The sequence below is a fragment of the Sus scrofa genome, chromosome 13 (genome assembly GCF_000003025.6).
Source record: "Sus scrofa isolate TJ Tabasco breed Duroc chromosome 13, Sscrofa11.1, whole genome shotgun sequence".
NCBI classification, from domain to species: Eukaryota; Metazoa; Chordata; class Mammalia; order Artiodactyla; family Suidae; genus Sus; species Sus scrofa.
Genome location: NC_010455.5, coordinates 117,782,574 through 117,804,403, shown reverse-complemented (window position 1 = coordinate 117,804,403; position 21,830 = coordinate 117,782,574). Strand labels below are relative to the sequence as shown.

General features: G+C 42.6%; 1 protein-coding gene across 2 annotated transcripts in view; it reads right to left on the bottom strand.

The window, feature by feature from the left end:
• The window catches only part of USP13 (ubiquitin specific peptidase 13 (isopeptidase T-3)), a 126,872-nt gene that overhangs the window by 22,548 nt on the left and 82,494 nt on the right, over positions 1 to 21,830 (bottom strand). For both annotated transcript variants that reach the window (XM_021071212.1, XM_013982225.2), the window contains exons 12-19: positions 21,235 to 21,388; positions 18,607 to 18,781; positions 9,951 to 10,039; positions 7,152 to 7,274; positions 6,876 to 6,902; positions 2,575 to 2,718; positions 2,003 to 2,169; positions 106 to 259 (exon numbers count right to left, since the gene is read on the bottom strand). In XM_021071212.1, coding sequence (XP_020926871.1) covers positions 106 to 259; positions 2,003 to 2,169; positions 2,575 to 2,718; positions 6,876 to 6,902; positions 7,152 to 7,274; positions 9,951 to 10,039; positions 18,607 to 18,781; positions 21,235 to 21,388 — 1,033 coding nt within the window. The remainder of the gene's footprint in view (positions 1 to 105; positions 260 to 2,002; positions 2,170 to 2,574; positions 2,719 to 6,875; positions 6,903 to 7,151; positions 7,275 to 9,950; positions 10,040 to 18,606; positions 18,782 to 21,234; positions 21,389 to 21,830) is intronic.

Genomic DNA, 21,830 nt, shown 5'->3' with positions numbered 1-21,830 from the left:
GAGGCTGGGATCTGTGCTAACTGCAGAACGACAGCAAAGGCTGCAACATGCAGGAGTGGGAGGGAAGGGGGTGACACTCAAACCACCCCTGAGGCAGGAACTTACTTCCAGATCCATCCTTGACTCTGGGTCCTTCAGGCTTGGCCTCCGAAATAATGTTCGCATTGGCATTATTCTCCATCTCGATCACAAAGTCGCTGTCCTCCTCAAACTCAGGGTGGCTAAAGATCCAATCCAGTGCTCTTTCCAGGTTACTATTCTAATAAAACAAAACATTTTACAACGTTTGCTGTCCTGAGGCCTCATTACATCCTGACCGTTTGAACCAGGATGTCAAGCAGATAGGGCAGGAGGCCTGAATTCATTAATCCTAAGTGCCTCTGGGTAGGGAGCCCTGACCCTGCATGAGAAATGTACTCTCCGTTGACATTCTGCAAGTCTCCTGACTGAGGTCTGTAATTGGATTCACTGGAAAACAGTTCACAGCATCAGGTCAGCATTCCAAGGCCCCTATCAGTCTTAGCTCAGCGTTTCTGCAGGCTGATGCTGATAATGAAAGGAGGCAGAAGGCCAAAGAGACTGGCATTTGTTTAAGTGCAGCCCTTTCCAAAGCCACACTAACTGCACACACTCCCTTCTCTACCAACTATACTTTCTGCAGATAATCATGCAGGGCCAAGGAGTGCCAGCCTGACTACTATGTCAGAGCCCCCTCTCCCTAAATGTTGGCAAAATAATGGAATTACAGTAGAGATAAGCCTTGACTAATGATGGCAACACTGGTTAGACAAGTTAAATTGTTTTAAACTGAACTCCATGTAGTTCGAATCAGTGGACCACAAAAACATTTCCATCTTCCCCGGTTTATGATATCACTGGGTGACTTACTGAATTTGTTCAGACGTAGGCAGAATACCCAATTAAACAGTCAAGCAAGTAAAATAAGTGGGGCATAAGCAAGCACCCTGAGTACAACAAACTGGTTGAGGAGTTTCAGGGACTTGAAAGGGAAACAGGTTTTTCCAGCCACATTGCCCAGAGCCAGGGGATGGCCCCTGTGACCTCAGCAAGGGACCTCTGCAGGTCACCAGTCAGGACAGGCAAGAAGGAATCAGGAGCAGATATGCACTCAAAAGCAGATTATAGCGTGAAAAAAAATTATTTTCCCTCAATAGTAAACAGACATCTGCAAGAGGAAGATTTGCATCTGCCCTTCAGTGTCATGGTTCTTCCCTCCTGATGTCAGGATAATCATGAACACCTGAAAAACCTTCTCTCTCTGCAGAAAGAGACTGATGCAGAGAATTCCAAGGACATTGCTCTGTAAGGACTTTTTTTTTCCTTTTCTTTTTAGGATCACACCTGCAGCACATGGAAGTTCCCCAACTAGGGTTCAAATAGGAGCTGCAGCTGCTGGCCTTCGCCATAGCCACAGCAACGCCAGATCTGAGCTGCCAGATCTGAGCCGCATTTGTGACCTACACCACAGCTCATGGCAACACCGGATCCTTAACCAAGTGAGGCCAGGGATCAAACCCACATCCTCATGAATACCTCTGCGTCACAACGGGAACTCCTATAATGACTTTTGAGAGACACTGCTCTGAGGTCTTGGTACCAGAAAAGCATAATTTTTCCTCAAGAACTGCCTTATTAAACACAGAATCTCAGGCATCCCTCTGCTCTAAGGCCACAAGCAAGCTTCAAGTCAAATCTCTGAAAACATTAAGTTGATACAGGGTTTCTTTCAGTTGGGTCATCTCTCTCTCACTGTATTATTCTCTCCTTTTTTAATCTTTTTCTTAATATCCCTGTATAATTCCCTCAATCATTTATTTTAGCTTTGTATATACGATACACAAATTTTGTGGGGCACAGTGGTGTATAGCATAAGGCAGAGTCAAAATCATTAAAGGACAGTGGAATGTTTCAATTGCTACTGACAAGTTACAAACTACCCCCAATAAGAGGGAGGTATTCACAGACAGTCTCTCATGCTTACCGTGGCGCGAAGTGCCTGAACAGCCTGATTTCGATGGAATCCCATGGAGGTAATGATAGCTACAATTTCCTCCGGAGGTTGGTTGTCCAATCCAGTAGCACCAAAAACAGAGGCTCCAGCAGAAGCTGCTCCTCCATAACCAGGCATGGTCAGCGGTTCAGCAAAATCTGGGGAAAATAATTACACTCAGGCCCTTTTCTTTCTTTGGGTCTTGAAATAAACAACATTTTATAACTAAGAAGCAAAAAATACCTACAGTTACAGTAATCAAGACAGTCTGGTACTGGCATGAAGATACAGATCAATAGACCAATTGAACAGAATTGAGAGTTCAGATATAAACCCACATATCTGTGGTCAACTGATGTTTTTGTGGCCATGCATACAGCACGTGGAAGTTCCAAGGCCACTGATGGAACCTGCACTTACAAGCCCCCCTACTCACAATGCAGCAGATTATGAGCTAATAAATCATTTTCTAGGACACACCCAGAGGACATACAAGGACCAAGACTTAGAGTCACTGAGGGTCACATTAGACTCCAAAGCCATCCCATTTTCCGACCACCTACCTGGCTCTTCCATGTGAACAATGATCCAGTTGAAGGCCACCTCAGCTCCCATGTTTCCAGTAAAATACACAGCCTTCCGACACGCTTCCAGGGGAAAGCCCATCTCGGCCAGCTGCATCACCGATGACTCATCGATTTCTGAGGCTATAAGCACAACAGGATATTCTAGTATAAAAAGTCAACCCTAGTTCTTCTTTTCTTTTTTTTTTTTCTGTCTTTTTGCCTTTTCTAGGGCTGCTCCCACAGGAAATGGAGGTTCCCAGGCTAGGGGTCTAATCAAAGCTGTAGCTGCCGGCCTACACCGGAGCCACAGCAACGTCAGATTCCGAGCCACATCTTCAACCTACACCACAGCTCACAGCAATGCTGGATCCTTAACCCACTGAGCGAGGCCAGGGATCAAACCCACAACCTCATGGTTCATAGTCAGATTCATATTTGCTGAACCACGACGGGAACTCCAACCCTAATTCTTCTTGTCTTAGCTTCTCCCTACCTTTATCCACATGCTACCCAAAGAAAGTGTGGCACTCTTTTATTTAATGTGTAGATGGTGATAACTATTTTTTTATGCCAACCTAACATTAAGCTTTCTAAGCTTAGTTTATATCTTTGACCTAAATAGGAACCATAGTAATTACCTGAATAATCCAAGTACTAAAAAACAAGTCTCTAATCTCCTACAAAGAGATTCAGTGTATTCCCAGAAACATTCAGCCTCTTAGCTCATTCTCAGGACCACTATAGCAGCCTCTCCTCTGACTGAAATTTGAAGGGAAGAACAATTTCTACAGGCCAAAAAGCCTATTCCTTAAATCTCACAGGATGTTATAGCAGGCCTTTAGAAATATCAGGAATCAAAGGAAGTAATTAGCTCTGAGAAATGGAGAGCCCAATGTTAAAACAGAAGGAAAGAATGTGCTTTTTAATTGTATAAAAAAAGACTGCTTTACAAACCTTACTTTGCCTTTGACACAAGTTTTGGTTTTTTTTCAGAGTAATATATAATGGTAGAGATGTGCATTTACCTATATACAAATAAATATAGGTTTGTACGTATATGTATATACATGGGTGCGTATGTATGTTTGTGTGTGTGTATACACATACGCACCCACATGGTGCTCTCAAATTATACTGAAAGTGGGGAAGGAACAGGAGCACAGAATATAGCCTTTGTTTTCCATGTCCTGAGGTCTCTAATCTACTGAAAAATCTACAAAGGAAAGCAATCAGTAGACGAACTGAAGAACAGAGATCTCTGTTTTACAAAAATTATATTGAAAATGTATTTACCAAAGTGCTCTCTCACAAGGAAGATGCACAGAATATCCTATCAAGAAAAAATTTTAAGGGAACTTCCCATTGTGGCTCAGTGGAAACAAATCTGACTAGCATCCATGAGGATGTAGGTTCGAGCCCTGGCCTCGCTCAGTGGGTTAAGGATCTGGCATTGCTGTGAGCTGTGGTGTAGGCCAGCAGCTACAACTCCGATTTGACCCTTAGCTGGGGAATTTCCATACACTGAGGGTGTGTCCTTTAAAAGACAAAAGAAAAAAATTTTAAAAAGCAGTGTGCAGGACAACAGTGACTCACTCCTAAACTGTATTCTAGAGTATCCTAGTGTTCTCAGAGAGATGTAATTACTGAAGCACAAAATGAGGGGTCTCTATGCATAGTCAAATAAGTTTTTTTTAATCTATCTTCTCTATTCTCCCCTTAGAAATTCACAATATACATTAACATAGTGAAAACTCAGAAGTCCTGCAATAAAGACTCCTGCAGTAAAGAAACCAGGAAACTCTTTCTACAGAACACTTTTCAACATCCCTTAAGTCTCTGTTCCCTAGAATGCACAGTAATGCAGCTTAATAAGTTTATGTCTGTATATATCAGCATATTAAATTGAAAATGTTTAAGTCTTTTGGAGGAAAATAAGGTGAGCCAAGAACAGCAGAAGGATAGATGCCACAGGTTAATAGTAGTTACAGGTGGGTGATGAATCAGAAATTACTCCTAGCACTAACCCCTAATCTTGACATTATCTTTTTACTCTTGTAATAAGAAAATAATCAAAGTTATTCCTTTTAAATATCTGAAAAAGGTAGGATATACATGTAACTTAACACAGATACCTCTGTTCTCTCCTACTGATATAAGAAATTACTGGAGTTCCCGTCGTGGCACAGCAGAAACGAATCCGACTGGGAAGCACGAGGTTGCGGGCTCGATCCCTGGCCTCACGCAGTGGGTTAAGGATCTGGTGTTGCCTTGAGCTGTGGTGTAGGTTGCAGATGTGGCTCAGATCTGGCATTGCTATGGCTGTGTCTTAGGCCAGCGGCAACATCTCCGATACGACCCCTAGCCTGGGAACCTCCAAATGCCTCGGGTATGGCACTCAAAAAGACAAAAAACAAAAAGCAAAAAAAAAAATTACTGATAAGGCAGCAGGCTTAGATCAGGAGGAAACTAGTGGCCAACTGGAAAATGGCTGCATGCTCGAGGTCACACAGCCTACTCTGACACAGTTCCAACCAACAGTGCCCTCCCTGGGGGCAAGACCCTGCAGGCCAGCTCTCTGCAGGATCAGGGGCAGCCAGCAAACTTCTCACCCTGCAGAAAAAAGTCGACTGACATCAACAGCATGCTTGACTCCTAGAACCCTGGCTCTGGTCCCACTCGTGGTTCTCTGAACTTTCCTGGGACTCAGTTTTATCCTCTGTAAAAGGTCACCTGCTCTGCCCTTCTTACTGTGACAATCAGAGAATCCGGGCTTTGTATTAATAGCAAAGTTATACACAGTTGAAAGAACTTATGGAGTAATATATTCAACATGACTCACGGTAACTGTTCCAAAATATTAGTTACCATTACAATCAGATTATTTACAGAGGCAGTGGTTTGTACATGACCCTTGCTGACTCGAACAGCTTCTTCCAGCAATCAGTAAATCAAAATTGACCCAAGGAGTTCCCGTCGTGGCGCAGTGGTTAACGAATCCGACTAGGAACCATGAGGTCGCGGGTTCGGTCCCTGCCCTTGCTCAGTGGGTTAACGACGATCCGGCGTTGCCGTGAGCTGTGGTGTAGGTTGCAGATGCGGCTCGGATCCCGCGTTGCTGTGGCTCTGGCGTAGGCCGGTGGCTACAGCTCCGATTCAACCCCTAGCCTGGGAACCTCCATATGCCGCGGAAGTGGCCCAAGAGATAGCAACAACAACAACAACAAAAAGACAAAAAAAAAAAAAATTGACCCAAGAAAGGAAATATGGAGGCTGGGCCACATGATCAATCATGTAAAGTGTATACAATGTAAAATACTTGAACTTCTCACTTAACAATAGTATCTCCAGAAAGGCTCTGCAGACAAAAAGATTCAGAGCAGTCTGTGTTACACACTCCTTCTTCCTCCTAAATAATATCTAAATATTCACTATAAAGAATTTATGTTTTAATGTTCTTTTTAGGAGATCAAGAGTATCAATTCCCAGAATTCCCATTGTGGCTCAGTGTAAACGAATCCAATTAGTAACCATGAGGATGCGGGTTCGATCCCTGGCCTCGTTCAGTGGATCGGGGATATGGTGTTGACGTGAGCCATGGTGTAGGTCACAGGCGCGGTTTGGATCCCATGTTGCTATGGCTGTGGTGTAGCGGGCAGCTGTAGCTCTGATTTGACCCCTAGCCTGGGAACCTCCATATGTCACAGGTACAGCCCTAAAAAGCAAAAAAAAAAAAAAAAAAAAAGAGTATCAACTCCCACTGGATTAAAGAATGAAAAGGCTACAAAATTAATGAACAATCCAATAAAATCAACAACCTTAAGAGTATTAATTAATACTACCATGTCCTGTCAGTCTTGTGTCTTTATTACATGTGCAAAAGCAGAAGTGGAAGAAGTGGCAGAGGCCACTGTGTCATCACTGTGGAAAGAGGCTACTCACGCAGCCAGCGAGGGAAGAGATGGCATCACTATCCCCTGTTCAGCCATGAACAGAAACTGAGGCTCAGAGAAGTTAAGCTTATTATTCTAGGTCACAGTCACCAATCACAGAGCCAAGATTCCAAATCAGGGCTAGCTTGCGCTCACACTAACAGTCACTCTCCGGAACCACAGGGCCACCTCCTCACCATGTCACTGGCTTAGGTTTGCTGCTACCTCAAGTTGCAAACCAAGCATTGTTTCCACCTAGGAAAAGCTGCCATACACACAGAGCAACGCCCGTTCACTCAACCCCCACAGATAAATGTGTTAGACCAATAGTAACTGGAGGACACAGAAAAAAACATAAAAGATACATACGGTCTATCAATTGGTTCATCAGGCGATCTGCAAATTAAAGGAGAGGGCAGGAAGTGAGACCAAACCACGGCAAAAAGTTCTAGAGAAAGAACAAGAGTTAAGCCGGAGCACTCGCTCACCACCCTTTACCCTTGAGATCCCACCCTGTGTCAGTCTCTCCATCCCCCATGCAGGCCACCCAGCCCACGTGACATAAAATCATGCCAGGACAGAAGGGAAATGCCAGGTTTCAGGCATTTAGAGCAGATAAAACATGAATCCTGGAGGAGACGGTACCTTTTGAGTCATCAGGAATAACTATGGGGGGACTGATGTCTGGAAGTTCCTCTTCTCCTGGCTGTAACCCCCTGGCTCGGAGATGGTTGATATCAAGTAGGTCTGGCATATCAATAGAAACATCTACAAAACGAGAGAGATTATATTCGCTGGGCTCCCCCAAATACCTATAATCACCTCCTAAATCCAGCACCACTAACTCTATGCACATGTGTCTAGGCAGAGCCAAGGGATACCTTACAGCTCCCTGAAGTAAATCTCAGGACCAGAAGACTCATAGAGACTGATTAGATTTTAACAGGGGAAACACAGAGGATGGCAGATTTCACACTGGATAAGAACAAATGAGGTAAAGCAGAGATCAAACTGGGAGCCCAGAGAACACTCGTAGACACTTTCTGTGTGATGTTTTTAAAATGTTGGCAACAAACCCCAATTTCCAAGTCAAAAGTTAATTCAAAAATCCAGATTTCCCATTCATTTTGAAAAACAAAACAAAACAAAAAAAAAAAAAGCTGCACCATTAGTCTCATGAAGTAACAACTGCCCAGGGCTGATCTTCAGCTTCCACTGTAGGCAACGTGGGCTCTTTGTGCCAGTCTGTCCCAGACCCCACCCCTCCCTACTGCCCCCGCAACCCTGAGGTTATATCTATGCTATTCTGATTCTTATGGGCGAGAAATGTTCTCCTAATCCACGTCTTTATCCAAAATGGGAATACCCAAGAAAGACCAAGACAGCTATAGCTACATGTTTCTTATACCTGGCCACTTCTTTCCTTTACATGATCACCCTGTCCTCATTAGGCAATTGAGTTTGCAACCCTGGTTTATACCTTTTCTCAGATCATGATAGGCACTGTGATTATTCTACCCAAGGTAATAAATAAAGCATGAAGCTTTAAAGAAATTAATTGAATCTCAAATGTGTTCACCTTGAGGCACGTTTTTTTAACTTCTCGGCTCAGGTATCATTGTGTTGACTTACTCACATACAAAATTTATCAGTCTAACAGCCTGTCAAGATTTAGTACCACACATATTCAGACACAGTAATGATGGAAAATGGGTTCAAATGCTGGTGCAGAATATGTCTCTTGGGCTAGCAAACAGAACCTAAAAATACTATCCTCAAAACCAATTATGATACCAGGTATGTAAATCCTATTTTAAAACAACCAACCAAAGAAAAAGCTTAGTTTAAAAAAAAAATTAAATCTCAGCAGACAGCAAAATCAAACACAATGTCTCACCAACAAAATCAATACAACTGCCCCTCAACAGAAAAATTCAGGTTCATTAAAGAAAGCTTTGGAGCTACTTTAAATTCAGCAAGACCATGAAATCTGAGCTGAATTGTTTGTCTTTTACTGTAATTCCAAGGACAAAGGAAAATACAAAAACTGATTCCAATGTAGTTCAAAGCCTTTAGAAGTCAGTTTTCTCTTAGGTATTTCTCAGGTCCAAGGAGGAACAGCTGAGTGGTGGGAATCCTGCCCTCTGTCCACAAAACTATTCCACCAAGAAGAGCAAAATGAGCTGCTGATTCAGTCATAGGCTACATAATGCAGCGTGGAAACAAGTGCCATGAAAACTGTCAGTGGCAGAGGTTTCTGGGAAATCACTCCCACCGAGTTTACATTGTTTTCATCCGTCCCCTTCACACGAGCATGAGACTTGATTATTGTTCTTTAAGTGCTCAAAAAATATGAATTCCTTGAAAGTGTGGCAAACAGTCTGAGGTATTTGCTAGAGAACTCAGAGGATAAAACTGCATCCTTCCACAGCCCCGAGGACAGCCTAGTAATATTGAAATTCACTTGAGATGGTGAAGAAAATGTTCCATGCATTTTCTGTAAAGCTAACTTTCAACATCGGTTAAGGGCCTTTAAGATTAACAGAAAGGAGTTCCCGTCGTGGCGCAGTGGTTAACGAATCCGACTAGGAACCATGAGGTCGCGGGTTCGGTCCCTGCCCTTGCTCAGTGGGTTAACGATCCGGCGTTGCAGTGAGCTGTGGTGTAGGCTGCAGATGCGGCTCGGATCCCGCGTTGCTGTGGCTCTGGCGTAGGCCGGTGGCTACAGCCCCGATTCAACCCCTAGCCTGGGAACCTCCATATGCCGCGGGAGCGGCCCAAGAAATAGCAACAACAACAAAAAGACAAAAGACAAAAAAAAATAAAAATAAATAAAGATAAAAATAAAAAAAAAAGATTAACAAGAAAAAAGCTCAATGAAGCCAAAGTCGCATCCCTTTTTTGACTTTTTAATTCAACTGACTGTACTCAGTTATTATTAATAAAATCTGTATGAGTCAAGCAAATATCATTAGCCACATCTGCCTGCTTCAGAGCCAGAGGATAAATACTAAAAAGAAAGCTTATTTTCAATTACTTGTACCTCCAACTGTGGTTTTTGAACCAGCAGCAGCATCACCTGGGAACTTGTTAGAGTAAAGAATCCCGGGGCCCCACCCCAGACCTGCTGAATCAGCACCTGCATTTTGCCAGGATCATATTAAAGTTTGGGAAGTGTGATTTATTTGATAGTGTGAGGATCCTGTCTTCACTCTTAGAATCCCGTCCTTCCAGAACTCAACATTAGAGGGTGCGTTAGCACGTGGCCATTTTTGGCTCTCAGCGCCTATCATACATTCTCTTTCAAAAGAGAAAGGTGGGAATCATGGGGAAAGAATGAAATGAAACGGTTTCTGGCAGCCAACCACGGGGGCTCTTTCACATGCTATGTTTTTTCAATGGCTAATTGGATATTTTAAGCAAAAGCATGCAAAAGATACCTACCAAATTTTTTGGGAACCCAGTCAAGACCAAAAGTGAACTTCTTTATCTGCACTACCAAGTATTCAGGGAATGAGGCAAAGCGAGATGTTCTGGGAAACACAAGGGGATTAGATCAATGAAACAAGGAAATTAGAATATGAATACAGTTCATGAAGCATCACAAGCTTGTCTGAGGCATACCTGGCAGTCCCAACACCTGCACTGAAGAGAAGGAACAGGCACACAGACACGAGCACGCACGCGCGCGCACACACACACACACCCCACCTCAGCATTCATCCTGACCTTTTCACCAGAAGAAAGCATTTAATGGAAGACATTGTTGTTCCCTGGATATGATTTTGGGCATGTTGCAAAATTATTGCTTTTAATTTACTGCGGCATTTCACGTTTCTGAAAAGTGGTTTTCAACCATAAACACGTTTTCTTCTAAAACCCTTGCTAGGAGTTCCTGCCCTGGTGCAGTAGGTTAAAAATCCCACTGCTGCAGCTTCAGTACTGTGGAAATACAGGTTCAATCCCCAGCCCAGTACAGTGGGTTAAAGGATCTGGCATTAGAGTTCCCTTTGTGATGCACTGGAAACCAATCCGACTAGTACCCATGAGGATGCAGGTTTGATCCCTAGCCTTGCTCAGTGGGTTAAGGATATGGCGTTGCAGTGAGCCGTGGTGTACATCACAGATGCAACTCAGGTCCTGCTTTGCTGTGGCTCTGATTCAACCCTAGCCTGGGAACTTCCATATGCCTCAAGTGTGGCCCTAGGGAAAAAAAAAAAAAAAAGGATCAGGCATTGTTGCAACAGCCACAGCTGCACCTCGGACTAAAACCCCGGCTAGGAAACTTCCAAATGCCACGGGTGCAGATTTAGACAAACAAAAATAAAAAAAAGCAAGTCTGTTCTCTTAAGTTCATGAGGCTGTTTCTGTTTTGCAGATGAGAAAAAAAATGTATATATATGACTGGGTCACTGATTCTGTACAGCAGAAATTGATTCAACACCGTAAATCAACTATACCCTAAAAAATTTTTAAAAATGACCTTGCTAGAATTTAGTATATTTGCAGGTGCATGCAGGTACCTGTGCATTACGTGTTTATATGTGAGGTTTGAAAAGCTCCCTGAGCAATCCTGACACACCCCAACCCACTCCCACTGAGAGTCTATATCTTGTAGCACAGGGCTGGCATGAGGAAGGTTTATTAGAATTTTGGTTGAGGCTAGTGGAAATACCAGGTCCTTATTAAAATGCCATTGCACCCCAAACCCATGGCCACAGGAGGTATCTAAAATATCTAAATCTGGGGCTTAAGTTTAAAAATTAATACATATGGTCGAGGAGTTCCCATCATGGCTCAGCAGAAATAAATCTGACTAGCACACATGAGGATGCAGGTTCAATCCCTGGCCTTGCTCAGTGGCTTAAAGGATCTGGCGTTGCCGTGAGCAGTGGTGTAGGTCGCAGACACGACTTGGATCTGGTGTTGCTTCAACTGTGGCATAGGCTGGTGGCTACAGCTCCAATTCAACCCCCAGCCTGGCGACCTCCATAAGACAAAGGTGTGGCCATAAAAAGTTTTTTTAATTTAAAAAAAATTTTTTTAAATTAAAAAAATACATGTGATCAATGTCTTGAGTTCCCCTTCAAACTTTCAGGAGTGCTGAACTACCTGAACTTGAGTTTGACAATTTTATGCACAAACTATTCAACTTATACACCACATTAACACCCCAGTTCCAGCTCATTCTCTCCATGTTTATTATCTTGTTTATAACAACTATTTCTATTTGAGTGTCAATGTGGGTACAGCAGGTATATGGGAAAAAGAAAATTAGCTGTACATAGATACTATGGGTACCTTTTAAAATAAACAATTCCAGAACACACGCCCTACAAACCACTTTTCAAATCTCATTGTTGCCTTCTATTTGGAATGTATCTTCCCAGAATTCAGAAAGCAAATGCAAATGCACTGCTGCCCCCTAGCGTAGAAGAGAAGCCACAGTATACAGGGCAGAGGACTGTTCAAAAACTGGGAGTTTGGGGTTAGTAGATGCAAACTATTGCATTTGGAGTGGATAAGCAACGAGATCCTGCTCTACAGAACAGGGAACTATATCTAGTCACTTGTGATGGAACATGATGGAGGATAATATGAGACAAAGAATTGACTGGGTCACTTTGCTAACAGCAGAAATTGACAGAACATTATAAATCAACCATAATAGTTAAAATTAAAATCTTACCAGAAAAAGTGTCAAAAGACTTACAGTCTTCTTAATTCACTCCAAATATGACCCTCCTTGAGGCCCCATCTTCACAGTTACAAAATGAATTTAGTAAAAACATCTACTTGCCAGGTCTGTGCAATGTTCGTGAAATGATATGACACCACCTGGCATATTAGAACATGCTAAGGAACGAGTATGATTATTTTGTCATGAAAGAGCAAGAATCCACGAGGCCCTGGACACTGACTTGGTCTGTCACTGATTTGTATTTTTGCTCCAGGCAAGTCATTTAACCTCTATGGATTTCAAATTCTCCATCACAAGGAGGGCAGAAGTGTATAGGCAATAATATAAAGGAGTTCTTCAAAAAACAGAAACTTCACTAGCCTAAGGAAATGATCTGTTATCACCCTGGCTCACTCTCCAGAAATTATATATTATCTCCAGGTTTTCCTATCTCCTGAGAAGCATTAACACACATCATTCTAAAATATAGCCGCATCTCCAATTTCCCCAAAAAACCAACAAACTCCATCTGATATTTTCAACTACTGTAAAAATGTCACCTCTCTGACCCTTTCCTCTTACCAGAGTAACTTAAAATCTGGAAAACGTAACAATGAAATCAACCAAAAGTCATCAGTAAATCAATGATTTCCAAAATGTGGTTCAGGAACCCTAAGACTCTTATGTGTTGCTCTGTGGTCAGTATCTGGGTGAGGAATCAGCTGGAAACACCATGGAGTACAGGGCAGTGGAGGGATCTCGACACTGGAGGGTGCCGAGGGTGGTCGGGGGGTGGATAATTTAACACATCACTTTGTTATGGATAACTACTAACCTAAGAGTACCAGAAAGCAGGTTGGATGATGGCCACCTTATATATGCCCTGCTGGGTAAACATTCCTTACTCATCTTGCTAACCTCCATAAGGTCTCAAGTTGAATCACACATGCAGTAACGAATTTGAACAAGTTTATATTGAGCAATCTCAAAATTAATACTTGGCATTCATTAATTGCAGGTTTGGGACATCGAGTGTGTTAGTTAAATCCAGCAATGTTATAAACTATGCAGCACTTACCCTTTTATTCCTAAATTTAATTCCTGGAATTAAAATTTTTCTTGAAAAGTTTTATGTTAAGGAGGACCATTAGAATATAAATCATTCAAAAAGGCCTAAATAGACACAGAGCAAATTTACCTCAAAGAATTGTTATGGGAACTGAGGACATAAAGTGCTTAGAATAGTGCCTGACAACACTGCTGCCTTGTCTATGACAATCTGGTATCATTATTTAAAATATATCAATTCTTAAATGTCCATCGACAGATGATGGATTAGGAAGATGTGGTATATATACATAATGGAATACTACTCAGCCATAAAAAATAACACAACAATGCCATTTGCAGCAACATGGATGAAACTAGAAACTCATACCAAGTGAAGTCAGAAAGCCAAAGACAAATACCATATGATATTACTTATATCTGGAATCTAAAATATGGCATAAATGAACCTTTCCACAGAAAAGAAACTCATGGACTTGGAGAACAGACTTGTGGTTGCCCAGGGGGAGGGAGAGGGAGTGGGATAGACTGGGAGTCTGGGATTTATAGATGTAGACTATTGCATTTGAATGGGTAAGCAATGAAATCCTGCTGTATAGCACTGGGAACTACATCTAATCACTTGTGATGGAGCATGATGGAGGATAATGTGAGAAAAAATATATATATACATATATGTATGTGTGTGACTCAGTCACTTTGCTGTACAGGAGAAAATGCACAGAACACTGTAAGCCAAGTATAATGGAAAATTTTTTTAAAATAAAAAATAAAAATCATTTAAAAATATATATTTATATCAATTCTTCACTAATTACAATTCAGGAAAAAACACTATAAAAGCCTTAAGAAAAAATATATAAACTGTCCCTCTCCCTAAAATTATTATTTTATTGAAAACCTGGCAACTAAAAAAATGTAATTCTATTCTTTCCATTAAATAGGTTGAAAATGCGATAATCAACCAGTCAAATTGAACCATCCAAGGCTAAAAAGAAAACAATAATGTAATAATTACAGTATATATTTATTCTCCCAGGCACTGTGCAAAGCATTTTATGTAGCTTACCTTGCCTTAATCCTCACCTCAAGCCTATAAAGAAAATACTATTCTTATCCCCAATTTACATATAAGGAAACGGGGTCTTATGGAAGTGAGGTCACTGAGCCAAGGTCACACACCAATAGTTTCTATCTACACTGAGGATTCAAATGCTGCCAGTCCACTAAAGCTTATGCTCTGGAACTGCATACCATGCTTTTCTCTTCCTAAATGATAAAGGTCAGAACAAAATCTCTCCCTACTGACCCTTAACCTGTAAGCTGATTAAGGGGAGGAACTAGGTCTTATTCAACTCATTGCTGACAATACACTGGCTGAGCAATAATATTCACTGGGTAAACTTTCCAGTCACTAATGTTCTTCCTGGTCACTGTCTGTTCATGACCAATTAAGGAAAGGGCCTTTATGTCTGGTGACCACTGACCCAAGATCTACCAAGAGGATATCTCCTGTCTCTTCCTAGGCTTTCAGGATCTGGGTCTAAGGCAGAAAAATTCAAGGCCCCAAATTAACATAATAAGGAGATCATGTCTGTATTGTTAGAAATAAGAAGAGAAAAAGATCTTTTAGAAAGCCACTAAACTGGTTTCCCCAAAACTAATATTTGAAACATGATACGGCATAATAAGGAATAAACAAGGTTCTATAAAGATTATAAAGATGGAGAGTTCCTGTTGTGGTGCAGTGGAGACAAATCCAACTAGTATCCCTGAGGATGCGGGTTTGATGCCTGGCCTCACTCAGTGGGTCAGGGATCCAGTGCTGCCATGAGCTGTGGTGTAGGTGGCAGATGCAGCTCAGATCGGGCGTGGCTGTGGCGTAGGCCGGCAGCTATAGCTCCAATTTGACCCCTGGCCTGGGAACTTCACTTACTGGCCAATTAGTTCCTTTTATCTCCTCCTCTGTACAATGGGAAGAATCATGTACCAACCTCAGGGTAGTACTAAGAGGATTAAGTGATAACTGATGGGAAGCATTTATCACATGCCCTAAATGGTAGTTGCTCTATTATCCTAAAACACTGTTTTCCTTTCCCACAATGACCAGTTTATTAACATTGTGATGCATCTAGTATACGTTTTTTTCATATACATAAACCATAAGTGTATGTATGTAAAAGACAGAGAAAAGAAAAAACACATTTAGGAGTTCCCGTCGTGGCGCAGTGGTTAACGAATCCGACTAGGAACCATGAGGTTGCGGGTTCGGTCCAGGCCCTTGCTCAGTGGGTTAACGATCCGGCGTTGCCGTGAGCTGTGGTGTAGGTTGCAGACACGGCTCGGATCACGCGTTGCTGTGGCTCTGGCGTAGGCCGGTGGCTACAGCTCCGATTCGACCCCTAGCCTGGGAACCTCCATTTGCCGTGGGAGCGGCCCAAGAAATAGCTAAAAAGACCAAAAAAAAAAAGAAAAAACACATTTAAATCTACTATTAAGGGTTAGAGAAAGCAGAAACCCCTCCTCAAGGATTCTAAATATCATACTAGCACTGCCTACAACTACATATATTTGTAGAATTTGAGGAGACAATAAGATCAGTGAGCATCATTCCTCCATTCAGAGGTCAGAAGTTCCTTGAGTGGTCTTTGCCCCAGAACAGAACACAGGAGAAGAATCCAGATCTCCTGAGCACAGGCCCAGGGGTCAGAGACTGTCTCTGTGGAAAGCTAATGCCCTCAGCTCCACCTTAGAAATGGGCCTTTTCCTAAGGATGAGAAGGCTCCTTCCCAAAGGTCCAGAGAGCATGTCACGCCCTGCACGGCTAAGACATGGGGCCACTTTTCCGAAAAGCAGAAAAGGGTGACCAAGTGGAGAGACCAGTGAAGACCACTCTGCAGTTCACACCTGATGTTGGGGGCTTCCATACAGAATCACAACTAAAGCCCAGAGAGAAAAGGAAAAATGTTTGGGGAATCTTCACCCTACTGTCAATAGTTAAAGTGGAAAAAATAGGAGTTCCCATCGTGGCGCAGCAGAAACGAATCCAACTGAGAACCATGAGGTTGTGAGTTCGATTCCTGGCCTCGCTCGGTGGGTTAAGGATCTAGCGTTGCTGTAAGCTATGGTGTAGGTCACAGATGTAGCTCAGATCTGGCATTGCTGTGGCTGTGGCCAGCAGCAACAGCTCTGATTCGACCCCTAGCCTGGGAACCTCCATGTACCACAGGTGCAGCCCTAAAAAGACAAAAAAAAAAAAAGTAAAAAAACAAAATCTACATGATGTACAACCTTATATGTCAATTATATGTCAGTAAAGCCAAGAGAAAAAAAGACATTGTTTCCACCACTAATATTGAGTGTAGATTTCTAGCTGCCCAAAGATGTGTCCAAGTTGGAATGAAGTGAATCTCTAACGTTCAACATGCCAACTCACTAACCATTATCTGCAAGGACACAAACACACAGACAAACACATATACACATACACAAAACTAAGCAGTCCTAGAATGAAAATTTACCACTCAATAGATAATCAATAACTATTATTAATCTCATTTAGATAGGAAGAAACTTTTTCAAAGAAATTATTTTAAGGAAAAAAATAGCGTTTTTTAGCTTTTGAAGTAGGTTCTTTCTGTTTTCCCATTTTTAAAACATGAAGTCAATCATCTGAAACAGGAATCCTGAGGGATGGCTGTCACGGGAAATAACAGATTCAGGTTTGACTGCTACTTGAGGTAGTGATTAAAAAAAAAAAAAAAAAAACAGCCAGCAGTAGCTCATCCATACTTCCTTCCCCTTCACATCAGCCAGCGCTCGGTCTCAGCCAAGAGGAAAAATTGCTGAAGAATATTTAAAAGCAGCGAGAGACCCAGAGCCTAACTTTTAGACCTCCCCTCTTTTTATCCTACCGTAAGGTCCTCTTTTCCAACTATATGAAATGTGCTGGTAAGGACTCACTTGACTGTATAAAATCAATTAAGGTGTTGGAGTTCGCGTCGTGGTGGTGCAGTGGTTAACGAATCCGACTAGGAACCATGAGGTTTCGGGTTCGGTCCCTGCCCTAGCTCAGTGGGTTAACGATCCGGCGTTGCCGTGAGCTGTGGTGTAGGCTGCAGTCGCGGCTCGGATCCCGCGTTGCTGTGGCTCTGGCGTAGGCCGGTGGCTACAGCTCCGATTCAACCCCTAGCCTGGGAACCTCCATATGCCGCGGGATCGGACCAAGAAATAGCAAAAAGACCAAAAAAAAAAAAAAAAAAATTAAGGTGTCAAATAAGGAAAAAAAAATTTTTTATTTGGCTTTTTTAGGGCCATACCCTTGGAATATGAAAGTTCCCAGGTTAGGGGTGGAATCAGAGCTACAGCTGCTGGCCTACACCACAGCCACAGCCACATGGGATCTGAGCCACATCTGAGACCTGCACCACAGTTCATGGCAACAATGGATCTTTAACCCACTGAGAGAGGCCAGGGATTGAATCCACATCCTCATGGATACTAGTCAGATTTGTTTCTGCTGCACCACAACAAGAATATCAAAATTCTTATGTATCTGAGAGCAAGGCTTTTAGAACACCTGCTGACCACATCCTAAGCAGCTCGTTGGAACAATGCTCAGGATCCCTGATGTCCCCTTTGAGAAACCCTCAGAGCCCCAGCTGCCAGGCAGGACCACAGCCACCAAGTCCTAAGGCAAATCTTTTTTTTGTTTTGCCACACCCACAGCATCTGGAAGTTCCATGGTCAGGAATCAAATCCCAGCCACAGATGCCACCTATGCCACAACTGCACCAACACCAGATCCTTAACCCACGACGCCAAGCTTCAGCAGCAACCTGAGCCACCACAGAGACAACACCAGATCCTTAACCCACTGTGCTACAGCAGGAACTCCAGCAAATCTTTCATTATCAAATTAAAGTCTATCACAGTAGAGTTTAAAAATTGAAGACTCTCAGAAGTATTTATACTTCTGATATCATTCTTGAAGCAGGGAAGGATTCTTGACTACCCCCTCTTGGCCAAAAAAAAAAAAGGCAAATTCCCTAAAGAGGACAAACCACAGCCTGGCTTTTTTTTAAAGGCATCCACATCCTTGCATATGATATAGATTACAACAAGCCTGTTTTACTGTACAAGTCTCATACAAGTGAGGTCTACGACAACTATGGTTGTGTAAATTATAATCCTATTTCACCACACTTGAGTCAAGCATGCCCAGACTCATACAGTGCCTGCCAACCCTCCCTACCACAGTCCCCACCTCTCAAGGTCCCCTCCTTACCCTACTGCCACCACATAAGCGAGTGCAGAAACATTACAAACACACACACACACACACACACTTACTTTACACCCGCAGACTTTGCTTGTAGGGCACTGCTCCAGAAATCATCAACGTTTTCTGGTTCAGAAAAGGCCTGAAGGCAGGCACTAAATGGTATCTTGGCACGCACCAACTCGGGAAGGGGTCTTCTATTTGCTTCTGCTTCCCTTCTCGTTAGTTCATAGGCGATCAACTCATCTAAGCAAAAGAGCAAACAAATGACTTTGCAATCACTTATCTTCTTGAAATAAAAAAGACCCTCTTGGGAGTTCCCATCATGGCTCAGGGGAAACGAATACGAATAGGAACCATGAGGTTGAGGGTTCAATCCCTGGCCTTGCTCAGTGGGTTAAGGATCTGGTGTCATTGTGAGCTGTAGTGCAGGTTACAGATGTGGCTCAGATCTGGTGTTGCTGTGGCTGTGGTGTAGGCCAGTAGCTGTAGCTCTGATTGGACCCCTAGCCTGGGAACCTCCATATGCCAAGGGTGTGGCCCTAAAAAAAAAAAAAACAAAACCCCTTGGACAATGAGCAATCTTCCCTGAAGGTCCTGGGCTGGGACAGGATTGCTTACTTGCTGCCCTCAAAGAGCCACAGAAGCCTGCTCAAAGCTTGTTTAGAGTGGCACCACCAGGCTGCATCAAGCCATTCATAGTTTTTTACCCATTCCGTTTGAGACTGATAGGAGGGAACTATCAACTCCCACCCAAGTGAGGGGGTCAAACCACACATGTGCCATAAGTGATGCATGAACCTGGTCTTTCATTTGTCCAGAAGTCAAGGCTGGTTTAACCACACACCACCCTCAAATCACAAAGCCTTCACACCACAGAATTTCACACTGAAAGAGACCTGAGGGCTCACCTCTTCCTGGGCCTGTCACTACAATTAGAGGTCATGGAGGGTGTGGGCCAAGGAGCAGGAAGAACTACAAGAACTGCAGTTATCCGAGGCACCCAGCCCAAGATTCTAACAAACACTGCCAAGACAACTTCATGCTGGGGTTACCCGACACTGCAGAGAGCAGGGAAGCCAAAGTCAAAATGTTATATAGATTTTGAATGGAACTTTCTGGGAATTTCTTTTGTGTTACCAAAAAAAAAAAAAATCACTCCTGATTTATCAGCTTTTTGGCACACTGATAAACACTTGTGTTTTCTTAAACACATCTGGATATGCTTTTACAATTCATTCCCCAGTCCACAATCAGTTTACAATGTACTTCTATCTAGGATGCTAGCATTAGGCATTCCCAGCAATTTTCTGAGACTAAATCATAAATCTCTTTCCTGAAAAAAAAAAAGTTACCTCTCATAAGCTATCAACAGTCAATTAGAGAAGATCACAGAACTGAGCAGAATATGTAAGTCACTATCCCCAAAGTAGGCAAGAGAAAGTGATGAAGCCTGGTGCTAAAAAGGAAACAAACCACAGACCCCCACCATCATTTCCTTTGTATAATGAATAAGAATTTAAAAACTAGGAGTTCCCATTGTGGTGCAGTGGAAACAAATCCAACTAGGATTCATCCCTGCAGGATCGATCTCTAGCCTCGGTCAGGGGGTCAGAATCTGTAGTTGTTGTGGCCTATGCTGTAGGTTGCAGACACAGCTCAGATCTGGTGTTGCTATGGCTGTGGCACAGGCTGGCAGCTGTAGCTCTGATTTGACCCCTAGCCTGAAAACTTCAATATGCCACAGGTGTGGCCCTAAAAAGACAAATTAAAAAAAAAATTAAGAATTTATAAACTAGTCAAAAGCTGCATGAGTTTATAGAAAATGGAAATCATTCCATCTTAAAAATCATCACAAGAGTGCCTGATGTGGCACAACAGGAACAGGGGCATTTCTGCAGAGCCAGGGCGCAGCTGCAGCTGAGGTCGTGCGGCTTGGATCTGATCCCTGGACTGGGAACTCCATATGCTGTGGGGCAGCCAAAAAAAAATCATCATAATCATCACTTTCTAATTAACACAACTAAGTGACTATCCCCTCCAAAAAAAGAGGAAAAGGTCACCCGGGGAGTGGCTGAACTTTGCAAAAATGACCAGTTCACGGGAGATAAGCAAGTCAGCAGATATTTCTCCTTTTCCTGCTTCTAAGATGTTAATTCTACTAATTCATGAAGAACCAGATCAGACTGATTGAAGGAACCTTCCCCTGAGCCTCCACCTGGTTCCAGTATCTGCCTTCTTCCTGCTTCCTAGGTCCAGAGACCCTCCTAAGGGGCCTCACTCCACAAAGAGCCCTGCCATGCTTTATCCCAGCAGGCATCTTACTCAGCTGTCAAAGCTGGATTATTTACAGAGGCCTCTGCTTGAATGTCTCACATCAAAAAACGCAGTTCTGATCATTTTCCTCAGACTTTACAGTACTTAGGAATGATAATATTAAATTACTAATAATTTCCTCCACATTAAGCTAACTCTAAACCAACCACTGGGTCAAATTTCATAGGTGCCCAAGTAGGTTCCCTGAATAAATCCTCTACAAAAATCTCAGTCAGACGGGGACGGAGGAAAAGCTGAAGAGCTTTTGAAAAGAGCAAGCCAAACACTGGGTCCACTCTTGTTCAGTCAACCATGCATGACTAAACGGCAGTATCTCTGGTGCAAGTTTCTACATGATGAAGTCCATTGCTCATCCCCATTACCCTTGTTGGTCGCCGCCTCCATGGCCACGGGTAACTGCATCAGGTAATCCACCCTCTCCATGTAGCGGACTTTCCGGGTCTGACAGCACTGAATGCGTTCTTCCACCAAAAACCGAAAAACGTCACTTGGGTTTTCTGAGCCAATGCGGTTCCTCTGAAGGTTGGATTATATCAGGTTAGTAAATTCATGAATATTAAGCCCTGAATGAAAATTAGCATAAAATCACACATAAATCTGGTGTAAAGACCTGGTGCTACCAAATGTTCCCTCTGGGCATGCCAGTTCACCAGAGAACTTCAAAGCAAAAGACTGGTATTTACCTAAAGTCCAAACATGGCAGATTGGTCAAATAAATTATAGTTCATCATGTGAATTAACATTATGCAGCCATTAAAAGTCATGGCAGAGACTTTTTCTGACCTAGATAGAACTAGAAGAAAGGAGATGAGGAAACCCAATTAAAGAAAAAGGAGGAAAAAAAAAAAAATCAAGGACTGCCCTGGAAAAACTAATCCATGTATGATACGATTATGTAAATGCACTAATGCAAATTATATAAAAATCAAAAAGAAGTCACGTTATATTCAAGTATGTA